This window comes from Nerophis lumbriciformis, linkage group LG02, assembly GCF_033978685.3.
Source record: "Nerophis lumbriciformis linkage group LG02, RoL_Nlum_v2.1, whole genome shotgun sequence".
Classification (NCBI taxonomy): domain Eukaryota; kingdom Metazoa; phylum Chordata; class Actinopteri; order Syngnathiformes; family Syngnathidae; genus Nerophis; species Nerophis lumbriciformis.
The window spans coordinates 24,761,584-24,782,827 of record NC_084549.2 but is presented as its reverse complement, the minus strand read 5'-3'; the positions used below and the strand labels follow the sequence as shown (position 1 = coordinate 24,782,827).

General features: G+C 41.6%; 1 protein-coding gene across 23 annotated transcripts in view; it reads right to left on the bottom strand.

Moving 5' to 3' along the window:
• Window positions 1-6,183: 6,183 nt before the first annotated feature.
• Window positions 6,184-21,244, bottom strand: part of LOC133605783 (neurexin-1a-like) — a 670,433-nt gene continuing 655,372 nt past the window's right edge. For all 23 annotated transcript variants that reach the window (XM_061959083.1, XM_061959095.1, XM_061959164.1 and 20 more), the window contains one exon: window positions 6,184-7,861. In XM_061959083.1, the coding sequence (XP_061815067.1) occupies window positions 7,557-7,861 (305 nt within the window). In that variant the 3' untranslated portion in view covers window positions 6,184-7,556. The remainder of the gene's footprint in view (window positions 7,862-21,244) is intronic.

Sequence of the window (21,244 nt, the reverse complement as noted above, 5' to 3'; positions counted from 1 at the left end):
TACGGTTGAGCCTTTCAGCCATTTCAGCAACACTTGGCCTGAAAAATTGCAACATTAACTGGAGTGCTGCTTGAGTGATTGTTTCCCCTCCAAGTATTTGAGACGGCAGCATCTGCAACCGGACATGACGTCACGTGCAACAAAGGTATTGAAATATGGCACCGTTTTTACGTGAATCAATACTCAGTAGTACCGACGGAATATGGCAAAGTGCACAAAAAAGTAGGAAATTCTGTACTCATCCCATCCATCCATTTTCTACTGCTTGTCCCTTACAGGGTCGCGAGGGGTACTGGAGCCTATCCCAGCTGCACATGGGCGGAAGGCGGGATACACTCTGGACAAGTCGCCACCTCATCGCGGGGCCAACACAGATAGACAACTGTGGAGGGGGGCGTGGCCTGCGGGCCTGCCGCAGGACGGGGTGTGTCAGGACCGGCCTCGAAGACAGCGACGGGTGCGTAAATGGCTCAGGTGGGACTTGTTATCTAATCACCTAAAACGTCTACAATTGCAATTGTAGACGTTGCCCTCTAGTGGGTTCTTCAGACCACCACAGACGGCCGGGAATTCAGGTTATAACACTGTTTTATTTTTCCAATGGTCCAAAGTCTTTTGCTTTTCAGCACAGTGTCTCTCAGCAGCACCTCCAACTACCCCAACCCGTTTCCTCACGGCTGCTGCTAATAAGGCGACAGGTGATTAGATAACAAGGCCCACCTGGGCCATCAACGCATCTGTCGCTGTCTTCGAGGCCGGTCCTCACACACCCCGTTCCGCGGCAGGCCCGCGGGCCACGCCCCCCTCCACAACAACATTCACACTCACGATCACACAGTAAGGCCAATTTTATGGCATTGGAAAAATATACTAGTCTTTTGAGTGGAACAATACCGATTATCAGGATTAAAAGTAAACGATTTGCTGGTCACAAAAGTCCTTGAAAATGGGGCTGAAAAATCTAACCGTCGTTAACTCCTAAATTACACATCCTAGTGACAATGTTGATGTTTTGTAAGAAAGAAAGCCATAAAACTGGATTAGTGTTCCTTAACGCACCTGGGTCTGCTGCCCTGATTTCTTCCCAAATGACACCATAACGCTTGAATTAATGTTCGATATAATGAGGGTCACATGATTTCAATGTGACTTTAACTAATTGTGTGTGTCAATGGCCTGCACAGGTTAAATAGGTTTTCTTCATGCCCTTTATATCCATACGCCTCTTGGATGAATGATGAAATCTTCTTTAGTTCCACTCCGGTCATTTTAGCGTGTGACATTTGGTCTAAGACTGGGTGCTTTAAGAAGAATATTATGGAAACAAGGCTGCCAGGACTTTAAGGACTGGTTAAACTGAAGTGGTGAAGCAAGCGCTGTACTGGACTGTTGACAATTTATAGATTTTTGGCAGATTGTAGTGTTAGTAAATCATACATGACAACCTGGGTGAAATATAGCAACTTGAAGGTTTGTACAGTCATTTGTACAAACCCCACAACCAGTGAAATTGGCATGTTGTGTAATTGGTAAATAAAAACAGAATACAATGATTTGCAAATCCTTTTCAACTTATATTCAATGGAATAGACTGCAAAGACAAGATATTTAATGTTCGAACTGAGAAACTTAATTTTTATTTGCAAATAATCATTACCGTATTTTCCGCACTATAAGCCGCCCTGGGTAATAAGCCGCGCCTTCAATGAACGGCATATTTCAAAACTTTGTCCACCTATAAGCCGCCCCGTGTTATAAGCCGCATCTAACTGCGCTAAAGGGAATGTCAAAAAAACAGTCAGATAGGTCAGTCAAACTTTAATAATATATTAAAAACCAGCGTGATGTGGGCGCGCATGGAGTCGTATATCAACATGGACGGAGCTGCGTGAAAAAAGCCACCCGGCCTCTTCGCGTAAACTTCCCTTAACCACTCGCTCATCTTTTCTTCATCCATCCATCCCTTCGAGTTAGCTTTTATGATGACGCCGGCTGGAAAGGTCTCTTTTGGCAAGGTCTTCCTTTTGAATATCACCATGGGTGGAAGTTTCTGGCCATTAGCATGGCAAGCTAGAACCACAGTGAAGGATGACTTCTCATTCCCTGTGGTGCGAATATTCACCGTACGTGCTCCCGTTGTATCCACGGTGCGGTTCACAGGAATATCAAAAGTCAGTGGAACCTCGTCCATGTTGATAATGTTCTCTGGCCGGATCTTTTTTTCAGCTATCTTGTTTTTACAATATGCACGGAAAGTAGCCAGCTTTTCTTGAAAGTCTTTAGGCAGTTGCTGTGAAATAGTAGTCCGTGTGCGGATGGAGAGATTGCGTCTTTTCATGAACCGGAAACCTGTCGCTTAGTAGGAGCCATTTTGTGGTCTTTACAGATGTAAACACACAAAGGAAATGAAACGTAATATCCGCGCGCTTCTTCTTCTTCTACGGGGGCGGGTGGTTGCTTACAGTAGAAGAAGAAGCGCTTCCTCTTCTATGGGGGCGGGTGCTTACCTTGGCGGTTGCTTGCCGTAGAAGAAGAAGCGCTTCCTCTTCTACCGGGAAAAAAGATGGCGGCTGTTTACCGTAGTTGTGGGGCGGTATAGCTCGGTTGGTAGAGCGGCCGTGCCAGCAACTTGAGGGTTGCAGGTTCGATCCCCGCTTCCGCCATCCTAGTCACTGCCGTTGTGTCCTTGGGCAAGACACTTTACCCACCTGCTCCCAGTGCCACCCACACTGGTTTAAATGTAACTTAGATATTGGGTTTCACTATGTAAAGCGCTTTGAGTCACTAGAGAAAAGCGCTATATAAATATAATTCACTAAATATAATTCACAGTTGCGAGACCTAAACTTTATGAAAATGAATCTTAATATTAATCCATATATAAAGCGCACCGGGTTATAAGCCGCACTGTCAGCTTTTGAGTAAATTTGTGGTTTTTAGGTGCGGCTAATAGTGCGGAAAATACGGTAACTTAGAACTTAATGGCACAGGGGCATTTTTACCACTGTGTTACATGGCCTTTCCTTTTAACAACACTCAGTAAATGTTTGGGAACTGAGTGAGGAGACCAATTTTTGAAGCTTTTCAGGTGGAATTCTTTCCCATTCTTGCTTGATGTACAGCTTAAGTTGTTCAACAATTCAGGGTCTCTGCATGTGTTTAGAGACTCTACTTCTCCTTTTCCTCGATGTACCTGACAAAAAGGCGAGCTGCAGCGTGCATGACGTCCCACTTGCTTCGCGCTGCTGATCGAGTCTGACTTTTCCTCCTTAATTGAAAGCTGCCATTGTCCTCTTAGTATTTGCAAGTTTTGTAAACGACTGTCCACGGGTATATCTGGGATATATTAAAGTTACGTCCACATCACAGACATGCTGACAACACTCCAGACAATGGTGTGCGTCTTGATTACTTCATCACATCCGATTTCAGGAGTGCTATTTTCGGTGATCAATGTCTTTTTTCGGCGGCCAAATTTCGGTGCATCACTTGTCAATAGTGCACAAATAACATGCTATATAAATCCATTCGTACTTTAACAGCCTGCTGGTGGTAATGTTTTATTTTTTATGTAATGTTTTGATTTGATGTTTATTTTTCCCATGATCACAAACACAACGTCCATGCCTGAAAGCGGATTGGCAGAGAATGAGGAAGTGTTGTTGTATGTCCGGGGATGCACAGAGACAAATGTGTTTGCACAGGAGGCAAAACCTGTTAGAATTGGCTGTTATCCTAAGATTCTCAATAAAAGTTAAAAATAGCGAGCGTCTGACTTGTGACTTCTTCCGGAGGCTACGATGCATGCTATTAATTTAATTAGTTTTAACTTTAGTTTTTTATTTTTAGGTTGGCGGCCATGACTTTGCCGTAGTGGTGCGCCACGTTTAGTCACTGTCACTACACAATCGGTAGGGGAAGATATGATAGGTCCACGCATGGGCGAAGACTACGTCATTTCCGTCAACTTGTTTTACGGCAGTTATTTTTGTGCACGCCGCCACTGTTACCATGTTATTCTTTTTTGTCATTTTAATTTGAATAACAATATCGTATAAAAGATCAAATACAAAACAAAACAAACATTGCTTATGAATACATTATTTATTTTGAAGCCTAAACGACGTGCTCAGCAGCCTTAAATGGCAAAGAAATCTATCTTTTTTTACTACTTCATTTCCATCAATTAACAATAGTGATTATTTTAAAGTCTACTATATGTTAGGCCATAGATATAAATTTAAGTTACACTAAGTGCCTCGTTTAAAAATACAAAACAAAAAATCTACATTTAAAAAAAAACATTCAAAGTATATGAAACAAACCTATAATGATGGGAGTCAGCCACGCCCTTGTGTGTCATTCATTCCAATGACAGAAGAGTGAAAGTTGCTGAAAATGTGGGGATAAAACTCGCTGTTTATAAAAAAAAAATCAGCAGCACTCATACTCCAACAGGCTCCTTCAGCTTCGTTCCCACAGTGTTCGATTCAAGAACTCCTTCATTCCGCACTCCATCCAGCTGTATAATCACTCGCCGTACAGCATTAGATATCTGTCTATTACCTGACCGCTTCTATGTTTGCTACCTCTCTTTCTTTATTATGTATATTTTCTGCTGGATTTACTCTTTACTTTATGCTACCCTTTTTTTTGCTGCAGCTGTTACATATACTGTAATATTGTACATGGTAATTGGGATTTGTTATATATTGCATATATTATATAAACATATAATACAATATAATATATCAGTATACATTATATACTGTATATATAATATGTAAATATGACATATATGTTATATTTTATATTGCTACTATGGTAAATTTTTAGTCTACTTTATACCTGCATTATCCTTTCCATCTTTACCCTTTCCATCCTTTGTAACTGAGCAACTGTGTGGAACAATTTCCCTTGTGGATCAGTAAAGTTTGTCTCAGTCTAAGTTCATGTTTATATTCTTGTTCGCTTTTACTCCTGAGTAAACTATTTTCATTATGCAAAACATTATTAAACATTCAAATATCACAGGACAAGAGTCCGTCATAAAAAATTGCAAGTCCAGGAAATGACGTACCGTATTTTTTGGAGTATAAGTCGCACCGGAGTATAAGTCGCACCTGCCGAAAATGCATAATAAAAAAGGAAAAAAACATATATAAGTCGCAACTATGAAAAAAACTGCGACTTATAGTCCGAAAAATATGGTAGTCTTTGCGCATGCGTGGACCGATTGTTTCTTCCCGTACAGATCGTGTAGTGACAGTTAAACATTAATGGGAAACCCTGGCCAGTTTTACTTCCAGTTCAAAGCACGAAACATGGATAACATTTTCAGCCCATAGCACCTGCAATGAGCAATTTGTCCAAAAGATGGCGCAATAGCACAATCAATAACACACCTTTTCCTTGTGATATGAAAACTATTAGACCAATGAGGCTGTATTCCTTTTTGGGCGGGGTGGGGGCTGTTTTCGTACTAAATAAGCTGTCTCTTTCCGTTTGATTTTTAGACCTCTTCTTGATGCCGCTATTAACGCATTGTAAGACTGGTCTCCTAAAGCTTTAGTAAAACTTGGTAATATTACTATTCTGTCTTGATGGTCCTTCTTACATATATGTCATCCGAAAGAACTTGAGATTGACCAGTGACTTTTATTGCCTGAGAGGAAAACTGGTCGGATGCAACAATGCTATTGCAATTGTCTATCAACTGTATGTGCCCGTTCACTTACAGTGCAAAGACGCCTGCATTGTCGATTCTGAAGGCCCCTGGGCAGATTTGGTATAGAATGGCAACATAAGCTAGCTGAATTCTGATTGGATACAAACTTTAACCTAAAAACAACAACACTGGAAGGAGCATAATATGACATGAAGAGAATATGAATACTTTTAGATATTTAGTAAAACTTGGTAATATTGCTATTCTGTCTTGATGGTCCTTCTTACATATAAATTTAAAATTACTTTTATCTTTAATTATGATCATTATTTCTGGTTATGCTAGACAGCAGAGAAGGCCTTGCTGGCCCTGAGCGCACACCACTGTTCAAAACTTAGTACGATAAAGTTTCATATTTTGTTGAAAGGTTAATCCGTTAGATTTTGCATTCATTTTGTCGTGAGTGTGGGACACAATCAACAGTAGAAAAGGGACAAAAGAGGAGTAGACATGGCTAAGTTATAATCATCATTTATAGTTCATGTTCATTTTCCTCATACTCATTCCAAGTACAGGTCTCTGGAGAGCAGAACTGACGGACAGCATGACAGAACAAACACAGAACTGTTGAAATGAACTCTGGTGGAATCGTCCGATCTTTGTATCAGTACTGGACCATTGGACTATTCGATAATGCAACTTGTAAACACACAACACATGAATGTATCTTCATCACTGTTGTCATCCGCCTGTATAGACTTCTTGTTTGCCGCACTCACTCCAGTCATATTGGAAGGGGAAGGCAGTGATTCTCCAACCATTCTGCTCCTTTGTGCAGTTTTGGGTCAAGGTGGGCTACTCAGCCTTTGTATAAAAAAAAACTATAAAGGAACACATGTAAAAACAGGAAGGGGGAGAGGGGGGTGGCAAAAAAGAAAAAGATGCAGATTTGTTCATAAAATCTATGTCTAGCAACACTTAACAATTACGTCTTTTTGTGTCCTTTTAATGTTTTTATAAAAAAAAAAAAAAAAAAAAAGATTTAGGAGCTGTTATATTTTGCATCATCTATACAACAGGCTATAAAACACCACATTGTCACAGTTCAGAAAGCACATTAAGATGGGGTTGTACTGTATATAAACACAGAATAGGATCGGTGTGCGCGTGCATGGCTCCCACACTGTCACTTCTGAGCAAGCGCTCGCCTTTAGACTTCACAAGATGCAAAAAAAAAAAAAAAAATCAAAAATCAAAGGCCTCCTCTTGTCTTACTGGCACAATGGACATTTTGTTCTTGTAAATGACACTGCAGTCTACTTGATCCGCTCACAGTCCCTTCTGCTCAACTGAGACACTTTAGCCGATTCTGTGGACATCCGTCAAGCACACTGTTCCCCGGCCCCCGCTTCCCCTTGTGGGGTTTGCTGTCAGATGGTTTAGTCTCTCCTTCAAATCAAATGTTTCTTTTGCATGGTGCCATATTCTTTAGAAGCAAAAGTCTAAACACCACAAACACAGGCAATTTAAAATGAAACCATTAGTTCGGGAACCTCGGTTGGCAAAGTGCATCTGCCCTCCTCTGGCGGCCACAAACGAAGAAGTCGGATCATTCCGTTCTTGGTTCTTGGAGTCAAATCACAGATGGATTATGTTATTTGGTTGTCTTCAGTTTACAGACAATTTTCCATCCATAGTCTCGTTCCAGGCAGTCTTGCGTCTGCAGAAATATTTTCCGATTTTTTTTCTTTTTACTTTTCAGAGCATTGTCTTTTTTGAAAAAAAAAAAAAGACTAAATAAGGTTCAATTTTGTTATCATACTGTACACAATAGCTGTCTTTTCTTTAAATGTTCCAGATGGTCTGCCAAAGACCAGCACTTTGACAATCACACGTAGTATTCCTTGTCCTTGTTCTTCTTGTTCTTTGTTGAAGTCTTTGCGTTGTTCACCGCTTTCTCTTTGACGATAGAACCGTTTGACTGAGCAGAGTTGCTGATGTAGTTGCGGCTCTCGTCCACGTGGTAGGAACCCTCGTCTCGATTCCGGTACTTGTACATGGCATAGAGCAGGATGAGGATGCACAGAGCCGCCGCTGCTACGATGCCCACCACCATGCCTGTGGTGCTGCTGGACTCCCGGAAGACCTCGGAGGAGTCCGGGAAACCCTTTGGTCCAGCGCCCGTGGGATTGGCTGTATGGGAGACAAAGATAGAATGACTACATGGCTCAGGATATCATCCGTATTGCAAATATCTGACACGAGATGGCTGGCATGTGGTTGGCACTGCTTTGAAATAAGTGTATACTTTACTATTTGAAATAATGTCTTGCAATGTACATTTTCTTGCGTTTGGATCATTTCAGACAGCATGAATGCATCGCAGTGCGGTGCGCCTCCCTGCAAACCGACAATTGTTTTGCTGATTTTGGACTAATATCCAATATCAATATCTGTTCGGGACACCCCCATTCAATTCCATACATATACTTTTCAATCCTTAGCATCCGGAGTTAGGTATAATAGAAATATTGTCAATAGGGAAAACGATGCAGTAGAAATGCAAGAAAGATCAAGGTTTGTCTGAACTGTATCGTTACTACACTGCCATTTGAAATTGTTTAATGGCTCTTTTCTATCTTAAACAAATGTGTTTTTGTGTAGGCTAGAAAGCCAAAATGTCCCCTTTTAAATCAGACACTCCATACAACCTTTATAGAAACTAGGGATGTCCCGATCCGATATTTGGATCGGATCGGCCGCCGATATTTGCAAAAAAATGCGTATCGGCAAGGCAGGGGAAAATGCCGATCCAGATCCAGTTAAAAAAAAAAACTCCGCTCCGTGTTTTCCAACGCACCTATTTATTTATTTATTTATTTTTATTTTTTTTATTTTTATTTTATTTTTATTTTTTTATTTTTTGTCCTGTCCAGCTTCTCAGGCAAATCATATAGTTGATGTAGGTGCCCATGTCGGCTGTTCAGATTTACTTTACAAAAGAGAAGTGTAGGATACTTCTCTTGTTGCCTTATTTGTATTTGACTTTATTAAATGTATTTATATTATCATTTAGTGCAGCCGGGCCGGAGCAGGAGGGGATAGAAAGAGAAAAAAAAAGAAGACAGAGGGGGAAATTGTGGGGACAAGAGGGGGATTAGACAGAGAGACAAAAACAACAACAGCAAACAACAACAACAACAACAATAGAGCAACATCAGCAAATATGACATGTACAAATATGATGGTAAAAGTAATAGCAAATAAGCAGTTAGCGAAAAATAAAAAATAATACAGAAATGACAATGAGCATTATTACACTACAAATGGATCAATACAAATACCAATAGAAATAGCGCTATTGATAATGAACAATACCAATAATTTACCTTTATTATCAACAATACAGTTGTTTAAATGCAACAATACATATACGTAATGATAACTTGAGATACGAAAGAATGCAGAAAAATGGAGGGGGAGAAAGAGAAGCAACCTACATTAACCTTGTAGATTGTTATAGTCACAATAGGTTAAGCTTTGTCAGTGTGCCATGTGTTACACCCAGTTTACCCTAGGGCAACAACGTTAATATATGTTTGATGAAACGTGATTATGTGCATGAGTGTAAGTATGCATATGTACTTGTATATGTACAGAATGTGTATATGTGTTTGTACAATGAATGTATATGTACAGAATGTGTATATGTGTTTGTACAGTGAATGTATATGTACAGTATGTGTATGTGTATGTTTGTATATTGAATGTGCGTGTGGATGTACGAACATTAGGTAGGTAAATATGTACTGTATTTGTGTATGTATGTGGGAGCGTAGGTACCTATGTACGTATGTGAGCATATGTGAATTTGCATGTACAATACATTCGACTCCCAGAGTGCGTGGGAGCCAGAGCACGGCCCCATCACCCCCGAGAGCCCAACCCACAAACAGGAGGCGTGGTGCCCAGGGAACCAGGGACCACCGCCCCCACGCAGCCAAGCCGGCCAGCGACAGGAACCCCAGAGCCCGACCCACCGTACCGCCCACAAGGGCCAGCAGCAGGCCGCAGACAGACGCACCCGGCAGAGGACAGGGCACGAGAAAAGCAGGGGACAGCCAGACCCCAAGCCAGCGAGAGACCACACCCCACACGGGCAGAAAGGCGAGACGCCCCGCCCGAGGGACCCAGAGACTCCCCGCAACCGGACGGGAAGACCGCCCCTGCCCCACTGGCAACCGGGCCCCCACGAGCCCACCCCCCACCCCCGGAGAGCGCGGCGAGGCCATCCCCCGGCCACCCCACCCAAACCGGCCGCCGCAGGACCACCCAGGCACAGGGCCACGGGAACCACCCACCCCACCCGCAGGGACCCCAACGATGGAGATGGAACAACCAGCAACCGCCCCGCCGAGCCCCCCCCCCTGAGGGAGGGGAAAATTAAAAAATAATATTAATAAAATATATTAAAAAATAAATAAATAAATAAATAAATTAATTAATTAATAAATAAAAAAAAGAATTAAAAGAAGATCACAGACATGCTGACAAACAAGGTCACTACCCCAGCAACTGGCCGACTCGCAGCACCTCGGAATACCTTGCAGCACCAAGCTACCACAATAGACGCAGGGACTAGGCCCAACAGGCCCCAACCAAGACGGGCACCCGGAAGGGATGGACAGCGGGACCCAGGAGCTCCAGACACGCAGTTCGGATGCAGTAGCCTGAGGCGTCGACCCCCGTCTGACAGGCAGGCCCAGAGCGTACCCCCAGAAATATACATACATACATACATATATACATACACATACACACGTACACGTATACATACCCACACATACACATATATACATATACATACACATATGTACACATACACAGTTCGTCAGCCCCGACAGCCATCACGCGCGCGCGCTGCCACCAGTCACAACATCAGCCACACCCCTGCACCAGACCCAGCAGCCACGGGCGCCCACACCACAAACAAACGGCAGCAGAAACAGCAGCCGCAATAACCCCAGACAGCCAGCACCAGCCAATCAAATCAAAGCGATCAAAAAAAAACTGCGACCAGCAACCACACGCCACCAGGGCCACGGAGACCAGCCGGCGCCAGCCCGCCGGTCAGCCCGAACGCCAACACGCAAACAAGAGACACCAACAACCCCCCCAACCAAAAGGCCCCCCACCCCAACCCAAACCCGCACAAACACACCACCGCCCAAACAACCGAGACACAGCATCCAGACCAGACACGGGGGCTGCGCCGCCACCACACCAAGTCACCAACAGAGACCCCACAGCGCAAGGTCGGGCCACACGGGCACGGACCCCATCCAACAGGAAGTGAGACCCGCGCGACGCCACACACAAATAAATAATAAGATTAAAAAAATAAAAAATAAAAAAATAAAATAAAATAAAAAATAAAATTTAAAAAATAAAATAAAATAAAAATAAGTAAATAATAAAAATAAAAATAATAAATACATTAAAAAAAAAAAAAATATATAACAATAATAAATGAATAAAAGCCTGGCAGGCCACCAGACCGCAGTCCCCGCCGGCCGACGAGGCAATGAGGGGTGCGCCGAACCCCAAACCCCCCATGCATGTGTACAAGGCCCCCAGAGTGTCTACTGTGTAGTTAAAATTAGGAGGTCAGCCGTTACAGCCGACCTCCAGTCCCTATTGATGTGTGTACTGTAGCGTGAGTGAGATATGTATGCTTGTGGGAACTAATAATGCGATTAAAATTGGGGGACATCAAGGTCATGGTGGGTCCCAACCAAACCAAGCCCCCCAAATCCTAAGTGTCTAATATGCAGCTAAGATTGAGGGATGGACGAGCAGGGGACAAGACAGGAGGACTGGAGCCCCATTGGAGGCATCCTCAACCCCCCGCCATGCCTCCCCGCAGGACAATCCCCAAAGTCCTATATATGTGTGACTGTGTGCGCTATAAGTAGGAGGAGTAGAGGGCCCAGACATCCCCCCCAGTCCACGCGGCCGACAACCAGGAACTACGGCCAGGAGGCCGCCACCCCCCGCCACAGCCCGTGACCCACACCAGACCACTTTAACGTGACGCCACGCGAGCCCCTCCCCCCGCCAAACAAAGCCAGCCCCCGCCCGCCCCAACCCAACCCTGCAGAGCCCATACCGGCAACCAAACGCAGAGAAACCGCACAGCCCCCACGCCCAATGCAAACACCGCATCCCGGCCATCCACACAGCAACGTGCCCATACGAGTCCCGGCCAGGGGAAGGAGCCCCCCAACGGGGCAAGAAGCCAATGCATCCCGTCCGCCCGCCAGCCCCCAAACCAGCCGGCAAGCCAACGCCAGCCAGCCCCACAACCCCACAAGCGCACAGACACCAGCCACAGTCCCCCAACCACTCCAACCCAACCCAGCGATGCCAACCGCTGGTATCACCGCAGCAACCATCACCACCACCGCCAGTCCGCAGCGTAAACACCCGCGGCCGCCGACACCAAAACAAAAAAGCGACCGACCCCGTAAACCACAACAACGCACACCCCCGGCTACCACCGAGGCCACCAACCCACCTACCCCAACTCATCCACAGCCAGGCCAATTGAGCCACCGGACATCCACACCCATGCACACACCTACACATTCATATACACATACATACACACATACATATATGCATATACATATACATACACATACACACGCATGCATATACATATAAACATACACATCCACACATATATACACATTAATACACCCACACACATATACATAAGCCCACATATACACAAACACATACATACACAACACACACACACAAAAAATAAAAAAATAAAAAAATAAATACAAAATTTAAAAAAAAAATAGAAAGAAAAGAAAAAAAATAAAAATAAAATAAAAATAAACCCTTTAAATAAAATAAAATAAATAAAAATAAACAAGAGGCCTGGTCGCCAACAGTGCCCAACGCCACCAAACCCCGCAGCCCCTCCCGTACGTCCAGGCCCCCCCCGCCCACCACCCACCAGGCATCCCATCCGGCAAAAAGCCATAAGGGCCCAGCCCTGCGCCCACAGCCGGCATGCCACGGCACCTCAGCAGACCCGGCGCCGCGATCAGCAATGCACACCGGGGCAGCGACACATACATATGTACCTACATACATACACACAGATTTCACCATACATATATACAAACGTACACACACCCACATACACGCGTACCCATATATAATTTAACAGAATAAGTTAAATATATTAAATAGATTAAAAAAAATAAAATAATAATAATAATAATAATAATAATAATAATAATATATATATATATATATACATACACACATACATATATATACATACACATACATACACATACATACATACATACATATATACATACATACATATACATACATACACATACATACACATACATACATATATATATATATATATATATATATACACATAAAATAAATTAAAATAAATAAATAAAATTAATAAAAAAATAAGGGCAGAGTAAAACACAGGAGGGGGACTCCCGCAGGGCAGTCGGGCAGCACCGCCGGGGCCCCAACAAGGGAGGCAAGCAGTCCCCCCAACCCGGCACCAGGCAGGCCCGCACAGCCGCAGCGCAGGGCGACCCCGGGCAGACCCCGCCCCGCGCCCCAGGGGAAGGAGGAAGCCCACGGACACCCGGAGCCAGAGGGGCACGAGCCGACCCCCGCCCGACAGCGGCAAGACCCCAGCCCCACGGGCGCAACCCCCCGCCCAACCACCCACGGGAGGGACAGCCCCCCCAACCAACCCAAGGCGGCCGCCCACAGCCCCACCCGCACCCCAACACCCGCCCAGGCACCTCCACCCACCCCCAGCCACCAGACCACCCACGGATCGGCCCGCCAGGCCGGAACCAGGAAACACACCCCAGGCCCACCCGACCCCGCGGCACACGGCCCCCCCGGCACCCAGGACCCCCCACCCACGGAGCAAGACCCCCGGGACAGAGCCCCAGCCCCGGCCCCCAAGGGAGTCAGGTCAGAAAATTAATTAGCGGTGCCCAAAGAGATCGGAATTCTGTCAGTTGTTGGTTTGATTCAGCAGACATTCTTTCCATAACTACATAATCTAATAAAATGTTTTTGTAAAGGTTTATACATAAATTATTTTTTGATTTCCAATTTATGAGAATAGTTTTCTTGGCGATGCCTAACGCATTTATAAGGAGGTATGTTTTGTTTATATCAAGATCAACGCACCTATTTAAATAGTACATTCCACTTCTCTGCTGCGCCCTAATTTCCGTTCCGCATTTTCCAGCACACCTTCAACACATCCACAGGTCTGTGGACTCTCACGCAGTTGCTTTTAGCTGCTGGCATTACACGACAGGCTCTTCTCACTCTTTTCTGTGTCTGTGCTTCTCACAGACAGCAAGCGCACCTTCTTACACACGTCACATACTGTCACGTCATACGTCACATACGTATACGTCCTCCCCGAGCAGAGAGGTAGCAGCATGGCTAACGTTAGCTGTGATGCTAGCGCAGCCGTGTGACCAACGTTCTCTCTAAAGGTGCGCGCCTGTGCAATTGCGCACTGTTTAAACGTCCTCTGCGCATAGCAATTATATGCCACGCACAAAATCAAATAAAAAAATAAGCGCATAACAATTTTCGACACACGGACACGACAGAGAAAACAGTTTTCGTCGTCATTGTTCAAATATTATAACATCTGTCGAGACGCTTATCTCCGTTCGGTGCCACACGTCCACACCATCAAAATGCCGAGGCAAAAATTTCCACATCAACACCGTATGAAAAAATTAGTGATTTTTTTAGTTGTGATTTCCTTCTCTGCATGAAAGTTTAAAAGTAGCATATATTAGTGCAGTATGAAGAAGAATGTTTTAATGTAGACATGCAAGCCTTGAAAGACTACATTTCCTGCAAATGGGTGCATTTCTACCCTATATTTTAACTTTAGATTTATTCTCATATCAAACTCTTTTGGCTGTCTTTTTGACACTTACATCCGGTGCCCCCCTCCACACCCTGGATTATAAATAATGTAAATAATTCAATGTGATTATCTTGTGTGATGACTGTATTATGATGATAGTATATATCTGATAGTATATATCTGTATAATGAATCAATTTAAGTGGACCCCGACTTAAACAAGTTGAAAAACTTATTGGGGTGTTACCATTTAGTGGTCAATTGTACGGAATATGTACTTCACTGTGCAACCTACTAATAAAAGTCTCAATCAATCAATCAAAACACATAGAATCATCATACTGCTGTGATTATATGCATCAAAGTGTTCATTCAAGGCTAAGGCAAAATATCGAGATATATATCGTGTATTGCAATATGGCCTTAAAATATTGCAATATTAAAAAAAGGCCATATCCCCCAGCCCTTGTTTCAATGATGCCATTTCTGTTTGTCATGTATAATTTTGTCTATTTTGTGTTTATCCTTGAATAAACAGGTCAGTTTCTTGTTATCAACCATTGTTTATTATTCAAACTCACCTAATTCAGCTGGCTAGTTGTTATCAAGAGTACTAAAACCCTTTTCAACATGATTCTGACAACTAAGTAGGCTAAATAACTTTAAACTTTAATACATGCTCGGATAGGCCATTATCGGTTAGTATCGGTATCGGTCAGTATCGGTATCGGATTGGAAGTGCAAAAACAATATCGGTATCGGATCGGAAGTGCAAAAACCTGGATCGGGACATCCCTAATAGAAACCTCTTGCAAACTATGTTTTAAACCCTTGGGCAGCCATAAAATCGTACGTTACTTATTACTAAACGACAAGGGAATGTCACACAATGTTGTTTCCGAGTAGCATTGCTTACTTTTTTTTGTCCCAATTTTGCCTTTGTATACCTCAGTCATTAAACTTAGTACATGACGTATGCAGACTGTTAGCATGTTGCCATGCTAACATTAGCGTCTTAACTTTTTTCCACTAATTTTGCAACCGTTTATCCCAGAATCATACAACTTGGTATGTGACCCATGCCAACTGTTAGCATGCTAACCTTTTTTTTTGTGTGTGCCAAATTTGCCCCTGTACACCTCAGAGTAATTAAACGTGGTATGTGCCATATGCTAACTGTTAGCATGTTAATTTTAGCATTGTAGCTTGCTAATATTAGCATACTAACTTTTTTCCCCCCCAATTTTGCCTTTGTACATCTCAGAGTCATTAAATTTGGTACATGACATATGCTGACTGTTAGCATGCTAACATTAGCGTCTTCACTTTTTTCACACATTTTTCAACCGTTTATCATAAACAACAGTTAGCTTGCTAACTTTTTTTTGTGTGCCAATTTTGCTCCTGTTCACCTTTAGTCATTAAACTTGGTACATGCTACATGCTAACTAATAGCATGTTAATGATAGCATTCTAGTATGCTAACATCAGCATGCTAACTTTTTTTTCTTCCAATTATGCCTTAGTACATCTCAGAGTCATTAAACTTGATACATGACGTACATAACTGAATAGCATGTTAACGTTCACTAAGGTATTATTTTATAAATATATTCTCCATGAAAGGAATGTGCATGCCAACTTCCCTTTCTAATCTACAGTATATTCCTGCAGTACATTATCCAGATAATTATGTTGAATGGAAATGTTCACAAATGGCAGCATGAAGGTGAGATACTGGGGAAGGAGAATGAGATGTGTTAAATTTAGTCGAAAAAGCTGGCAAGAATGATGTGTTAATGATTGAGAAGGAAGCCCAGTATAAGCTCACAGCTCATTAGGAGTTTTACAGCACCGTCATGAATGAGCAGACATGAGCAGCGTTTATTTCCAACATCTGCTATAAATGTAAGCAGGATGACTCAATGAGGAAAACAATTCGTCAATAGACTCAGCAGATTTTTTTTGTTTGTTTGCCGAAAAGGCTGTCCGCTTCCCTTTTGAAACGTTGCCGCTCAATGAGGCATATTTTGAAAACATGTCAGCCCCCCTGATATTATTCAGCGCTCCTGGCACATCTCACTGCGTGTTTTGTTGCAGTCATCAGTTCTGCTTAAGTCCGTCTTTGTTGCATCGGAGGAATCCAAACACACCACATTTGGAAATGAAAGCAGCCTGGTTCTGCAGGATTGGGCTATAATTGAGGGATTGACGTCTTGAGTTCAGGTTGTAGTTACAATGATGTACACAAACCAGTCGGAAACCCTCGAACTGCCAGTCGGAATTATTCAGTTACGGCAGTGCTTCTCAACCCTCATAAAAAGAAAATACTTCTCACCGTGACTATAATTAGTAAACTTTGTCGATAAAATTGCTATAACTATACCTCCGCATAATATTGTAAGTTTATTAACAATAACCCGCACACCGGCCTTTCATCGTCGCCCTCTGTGCTCATCGTCTTGTGTCGTGTGTCACCATACAGCAGCGTTCCTCCGTTTCCTGGTTTCGAGCTGTGTGTCTCGTCTCCCCGAATTCCCTCTGGTTCCTTGGCTGCCTTCCTGGATCTCCACCTCTCGCCTGGACACAGACCTTGACGCCTCGCTCCTGCCCCTGACCTCCTGCCTGTCCCTGAACCTCCGAGCTTGCCTTGCCCTCCCTGGACTTCTGCACCTCGCTCTACACGCATCTTCAACAACTCCTGGTAACACTCCTCAGATAATGACTACACATAGTCACACCATACATATTTTGGTTTAAATACACATTTGCATTAACAAATACGCCTAGAGCTAACGACGTCGCCGCCTCTGTGCCGTCTCCTTTCCCAACTGTACATAACAATATTATTCACATTTGATCATGTACTATACTGCGATATCATGTGTATAATTTCACTGTGGAATCCGAGTTATATTATTTTAAATGTATATAAGAAGTGACACATTTTTTATTCAAGGAGTGTGAATTTAGATGGTACTAAATTATTTAGCATTGGTGTTTTCAAAACATTATTATCAGCATTTCTGGATTTTTTTATTTAAAATATGTTGAATAATTGCACAAAAACATTATTTGTTCATTGTTATTATTTTTAAAAAGCTATTTGCTATTTATTATCAAATTTATTTTTTTTAAACTATTCAACAACCATATCTACTTTCCAAACCTTTCTTATTCATTCTCACTTCAGATTAAATACGTTGTTATATTATATCCGTGTGGTATTTGTGTAAAACTAAAGGTTTTCCGAGTAAGGTTTTATTAAATTTTGATCACTCATGAATGAGATCGGAAATATCACTACTGATTACTTGTATTAAATTTTTCAATTGATTTATGGTTAGTGCTATTTACAATTTAAAAACCATCAACACAATATTTAAACTACTTCCCTATTCTCTTTTAGCATACAAAACAAAGTTAGTAGTACACAATAAATAAACAAAAGCAAAAACTACTATCAATTACTTTTTTAAACACTTTGCCCTCACTCTCTATAGGATGCTGCCCTTTTTTTTTGCTGCAGCTGTTACATATACTGTAATATTGTACATGGTAATTGGGATTTGTTATATATTGTATACATTATATAAAGATCTTATATAATATAATATATCAGTATGTATTATATACTGTATATAATATGTCAATATTACATATATGTTATATTTTGTATTGCTACTATGGTACAATTTTAGTCTACTTTATACCTGCATTATCCTTTCCATCCTTACCCTTTCCATCCTTTGTAACTGAGGTACTGTGTGGAACAATTTCCCTTGTGGATCAATAACGTTTGTCTAAGTCTAAGTCTAAAGTCCTCCTATGTCCATGGAATTACTCTGGGTTTGTAACTATTAACAACAAATAAAAATACAATTAAAAAAAAATCAGCTAAATAACTGGTAATAATTGGTATTGACTCTACCAATTTATGGATGGATCTATCCTCTACGGGTCGGGTACTGACTGTGACAATGCTGACACATCAACAGTTGTTATATTATCCTCTTTATCTACTTGTTAATTTCCTGTTGACAGCTGCTTACTTTCTGCTGTAAAGCGCTTCCACCTACACTTCTTTAACTTTACGAAGCACTTACTTTTTGGCGTTGTTTCAAACTAGCCTAGGGTGGCGTGGCTCAGCTGGTAGAGAGGCCGGGCCTGCAAAATGAGGGTTCTGGGTTCGATTCCCGCTTCCGCCATCCTTACTGCCATTGTGTCCTTAGGCAAGACACTTTACCCACCTGCTCCCAGTTCCACCCACACTGGTTCAAATGTAACTTAAAGATGTAAATAATGGGTTTCACTATGTAAAGCGCTTTGAGTCTCTAGAGAAAAAGCGCTATATAAATGTAATTCACTTCATTTTGGTTAGCTTAGCTATTAGCATGCTTGCTCTTGGTATGTAACGTGTTGTGCTTCGTCCCCCAGTGATAATATTTGAAATACTGAGAAATGTACTCGATTTGCTGTAATGGAGACGATTATTAGGGGAGCGGCTACAACACTGTGTATGGAGACACATAATTAGCGGCAAGCAGCTTGTCAGTCAAGAGACTAAAAACAAATAATTGCCAGAGAGAGGGGATCCGCGTTTTAGGCCGGCATTAAAATACATTCTTCGGCAATGGCAATTATGTATATTTCATGCAAATTGGCCGATCGATCGGCACATTCCTAATAAAAAAATTGCAATTGCAATATTGGGCATTTTTTTCGAGAAATTCTCATGGGTATAATGCAGGGATCCCCGAACTACGGCCCGCGGGCAGGATCTGGCCCACCAGCATCCAAAATCCGGCCCGCGGGAAGTCCCAAGTAAAAAAAAAAAAAAAAAAAATATATATATACTGTGTATATATATATATATATATATATATATATATATATATATATATATATATATATATATATATACACACATATATATATATATATATAATATGTTTTGTTTGTTTTAACTTGGGGAAAAAAAAAAAAAAAATATATATATATATATATATTAATTTTTATATATATATAAAAAAAAATATATATATATATATGTATACATATATATATTTTATGTTTTTGTTTTTTTATTATAATTTTTAAAAATTTGTTTTTTTTAATCCATTTTCTACCACTTGTTACTCTCGGTGTCTCCTAGCCGCTCAGGCAAATCATATTGCCTAAAAATGCATTTTCCCATCGATAATGTGATATCATCGCGCTCGGAAAATATATATATATATATATATATATATATATACATATACATACATACAAACATACATATATATATATATATATATATATATATATATATGTATACATATACATACATACATATATATATATGTATACATATATATATATATATATATATATATATATATATATATATATATATATATATATATATATATATATAGTCAACCTTTCTGTGGTTCATCCGTTATACAGTGCACAATAGTAGAGCGAAATATACGTTAGGTCAGGAAAAAACACAAGAGGCTGTATCATCCCTGCAAGCCGGTTTCGCAGGTTTCCCTGTGCCTTCAGTGGATTTTATAGCAGGGAAACCTGCGAAACAGCCTTGCAGGGATGATATAGCCTCTTGTGCTTTTTCCTGACCTGACGTATATATTGATATATATATATATATATATATATATATATATATATATATATATAAAGCCTGGCCCCAGGCCGAAATGTTTTCACCCCTGAGTTAAAAAGTTTGGGGAGTCATGATATATTGTCATGGGTATAGAGCCAAACATGTAGGAGGTTATCTCCAGTATGAAGGTGTCCTATTTGGTGCAAATGCAAATATTTTATTTTTTTTCCTTCAGAGTGACAGTCAAGTTAATATCATCTCCGAGAGAAACAAATCAACATGTGTGGAATGTCATTATTTCATGGTGTTCACACAATAGCAAGACTTACTGTATGTCAACCGTTTCGCTTTAATTAGTCATCCATCGTAAACAGCTCTGCTGTTGACCAAATTAAAGTCTCTCAGTTTGAGTGTTGAGGCAAACATCGCTTTGACTGGTGCAATATTATCTAATGACAGACACAGAGGACGGACGCGTCTATTTTAGGCAGCGCTCATCTCTGCTAAAGTGAAAACTGTAAAAGGACATATAGGGTCTCTCAGGTTGTCTGTGGGGAGTGGAGCTGCCTCCCTTGTTCATTGACATGTTTTCCACAATGGTTAGTCTGATCAGTGGTCAAAGTAATCTTCCCATGCCAGAAGACATTCAAGGACGAGCGGCGAGATCCTCCGGGGGATAGAGTGTGACTGAGCGTTGAAACAGATTAGTTCTGCTTTTGACATGCCCACTTATCCCCGGGGACAGGTGTGAAGAATGCTCGCAGTTTGCGGGCAAAAGCCACTGCTTGACAAAGCCAGCAGGGATGGGAATCTCACAACAATTCACGATTCGATTCCAATTCTTGGGGTGACGATCCAATTCAGAGTTGATTGAGCATGATCCTTGATTGAAAAAGATTCTTGCAATATATTGTTTGGTACAAAAATTATAATACAACTTTTTCAAAACAGGTCACAGGTTGTAAAATTTCCTCTTGGCTGCCGACATATGACGTATATGA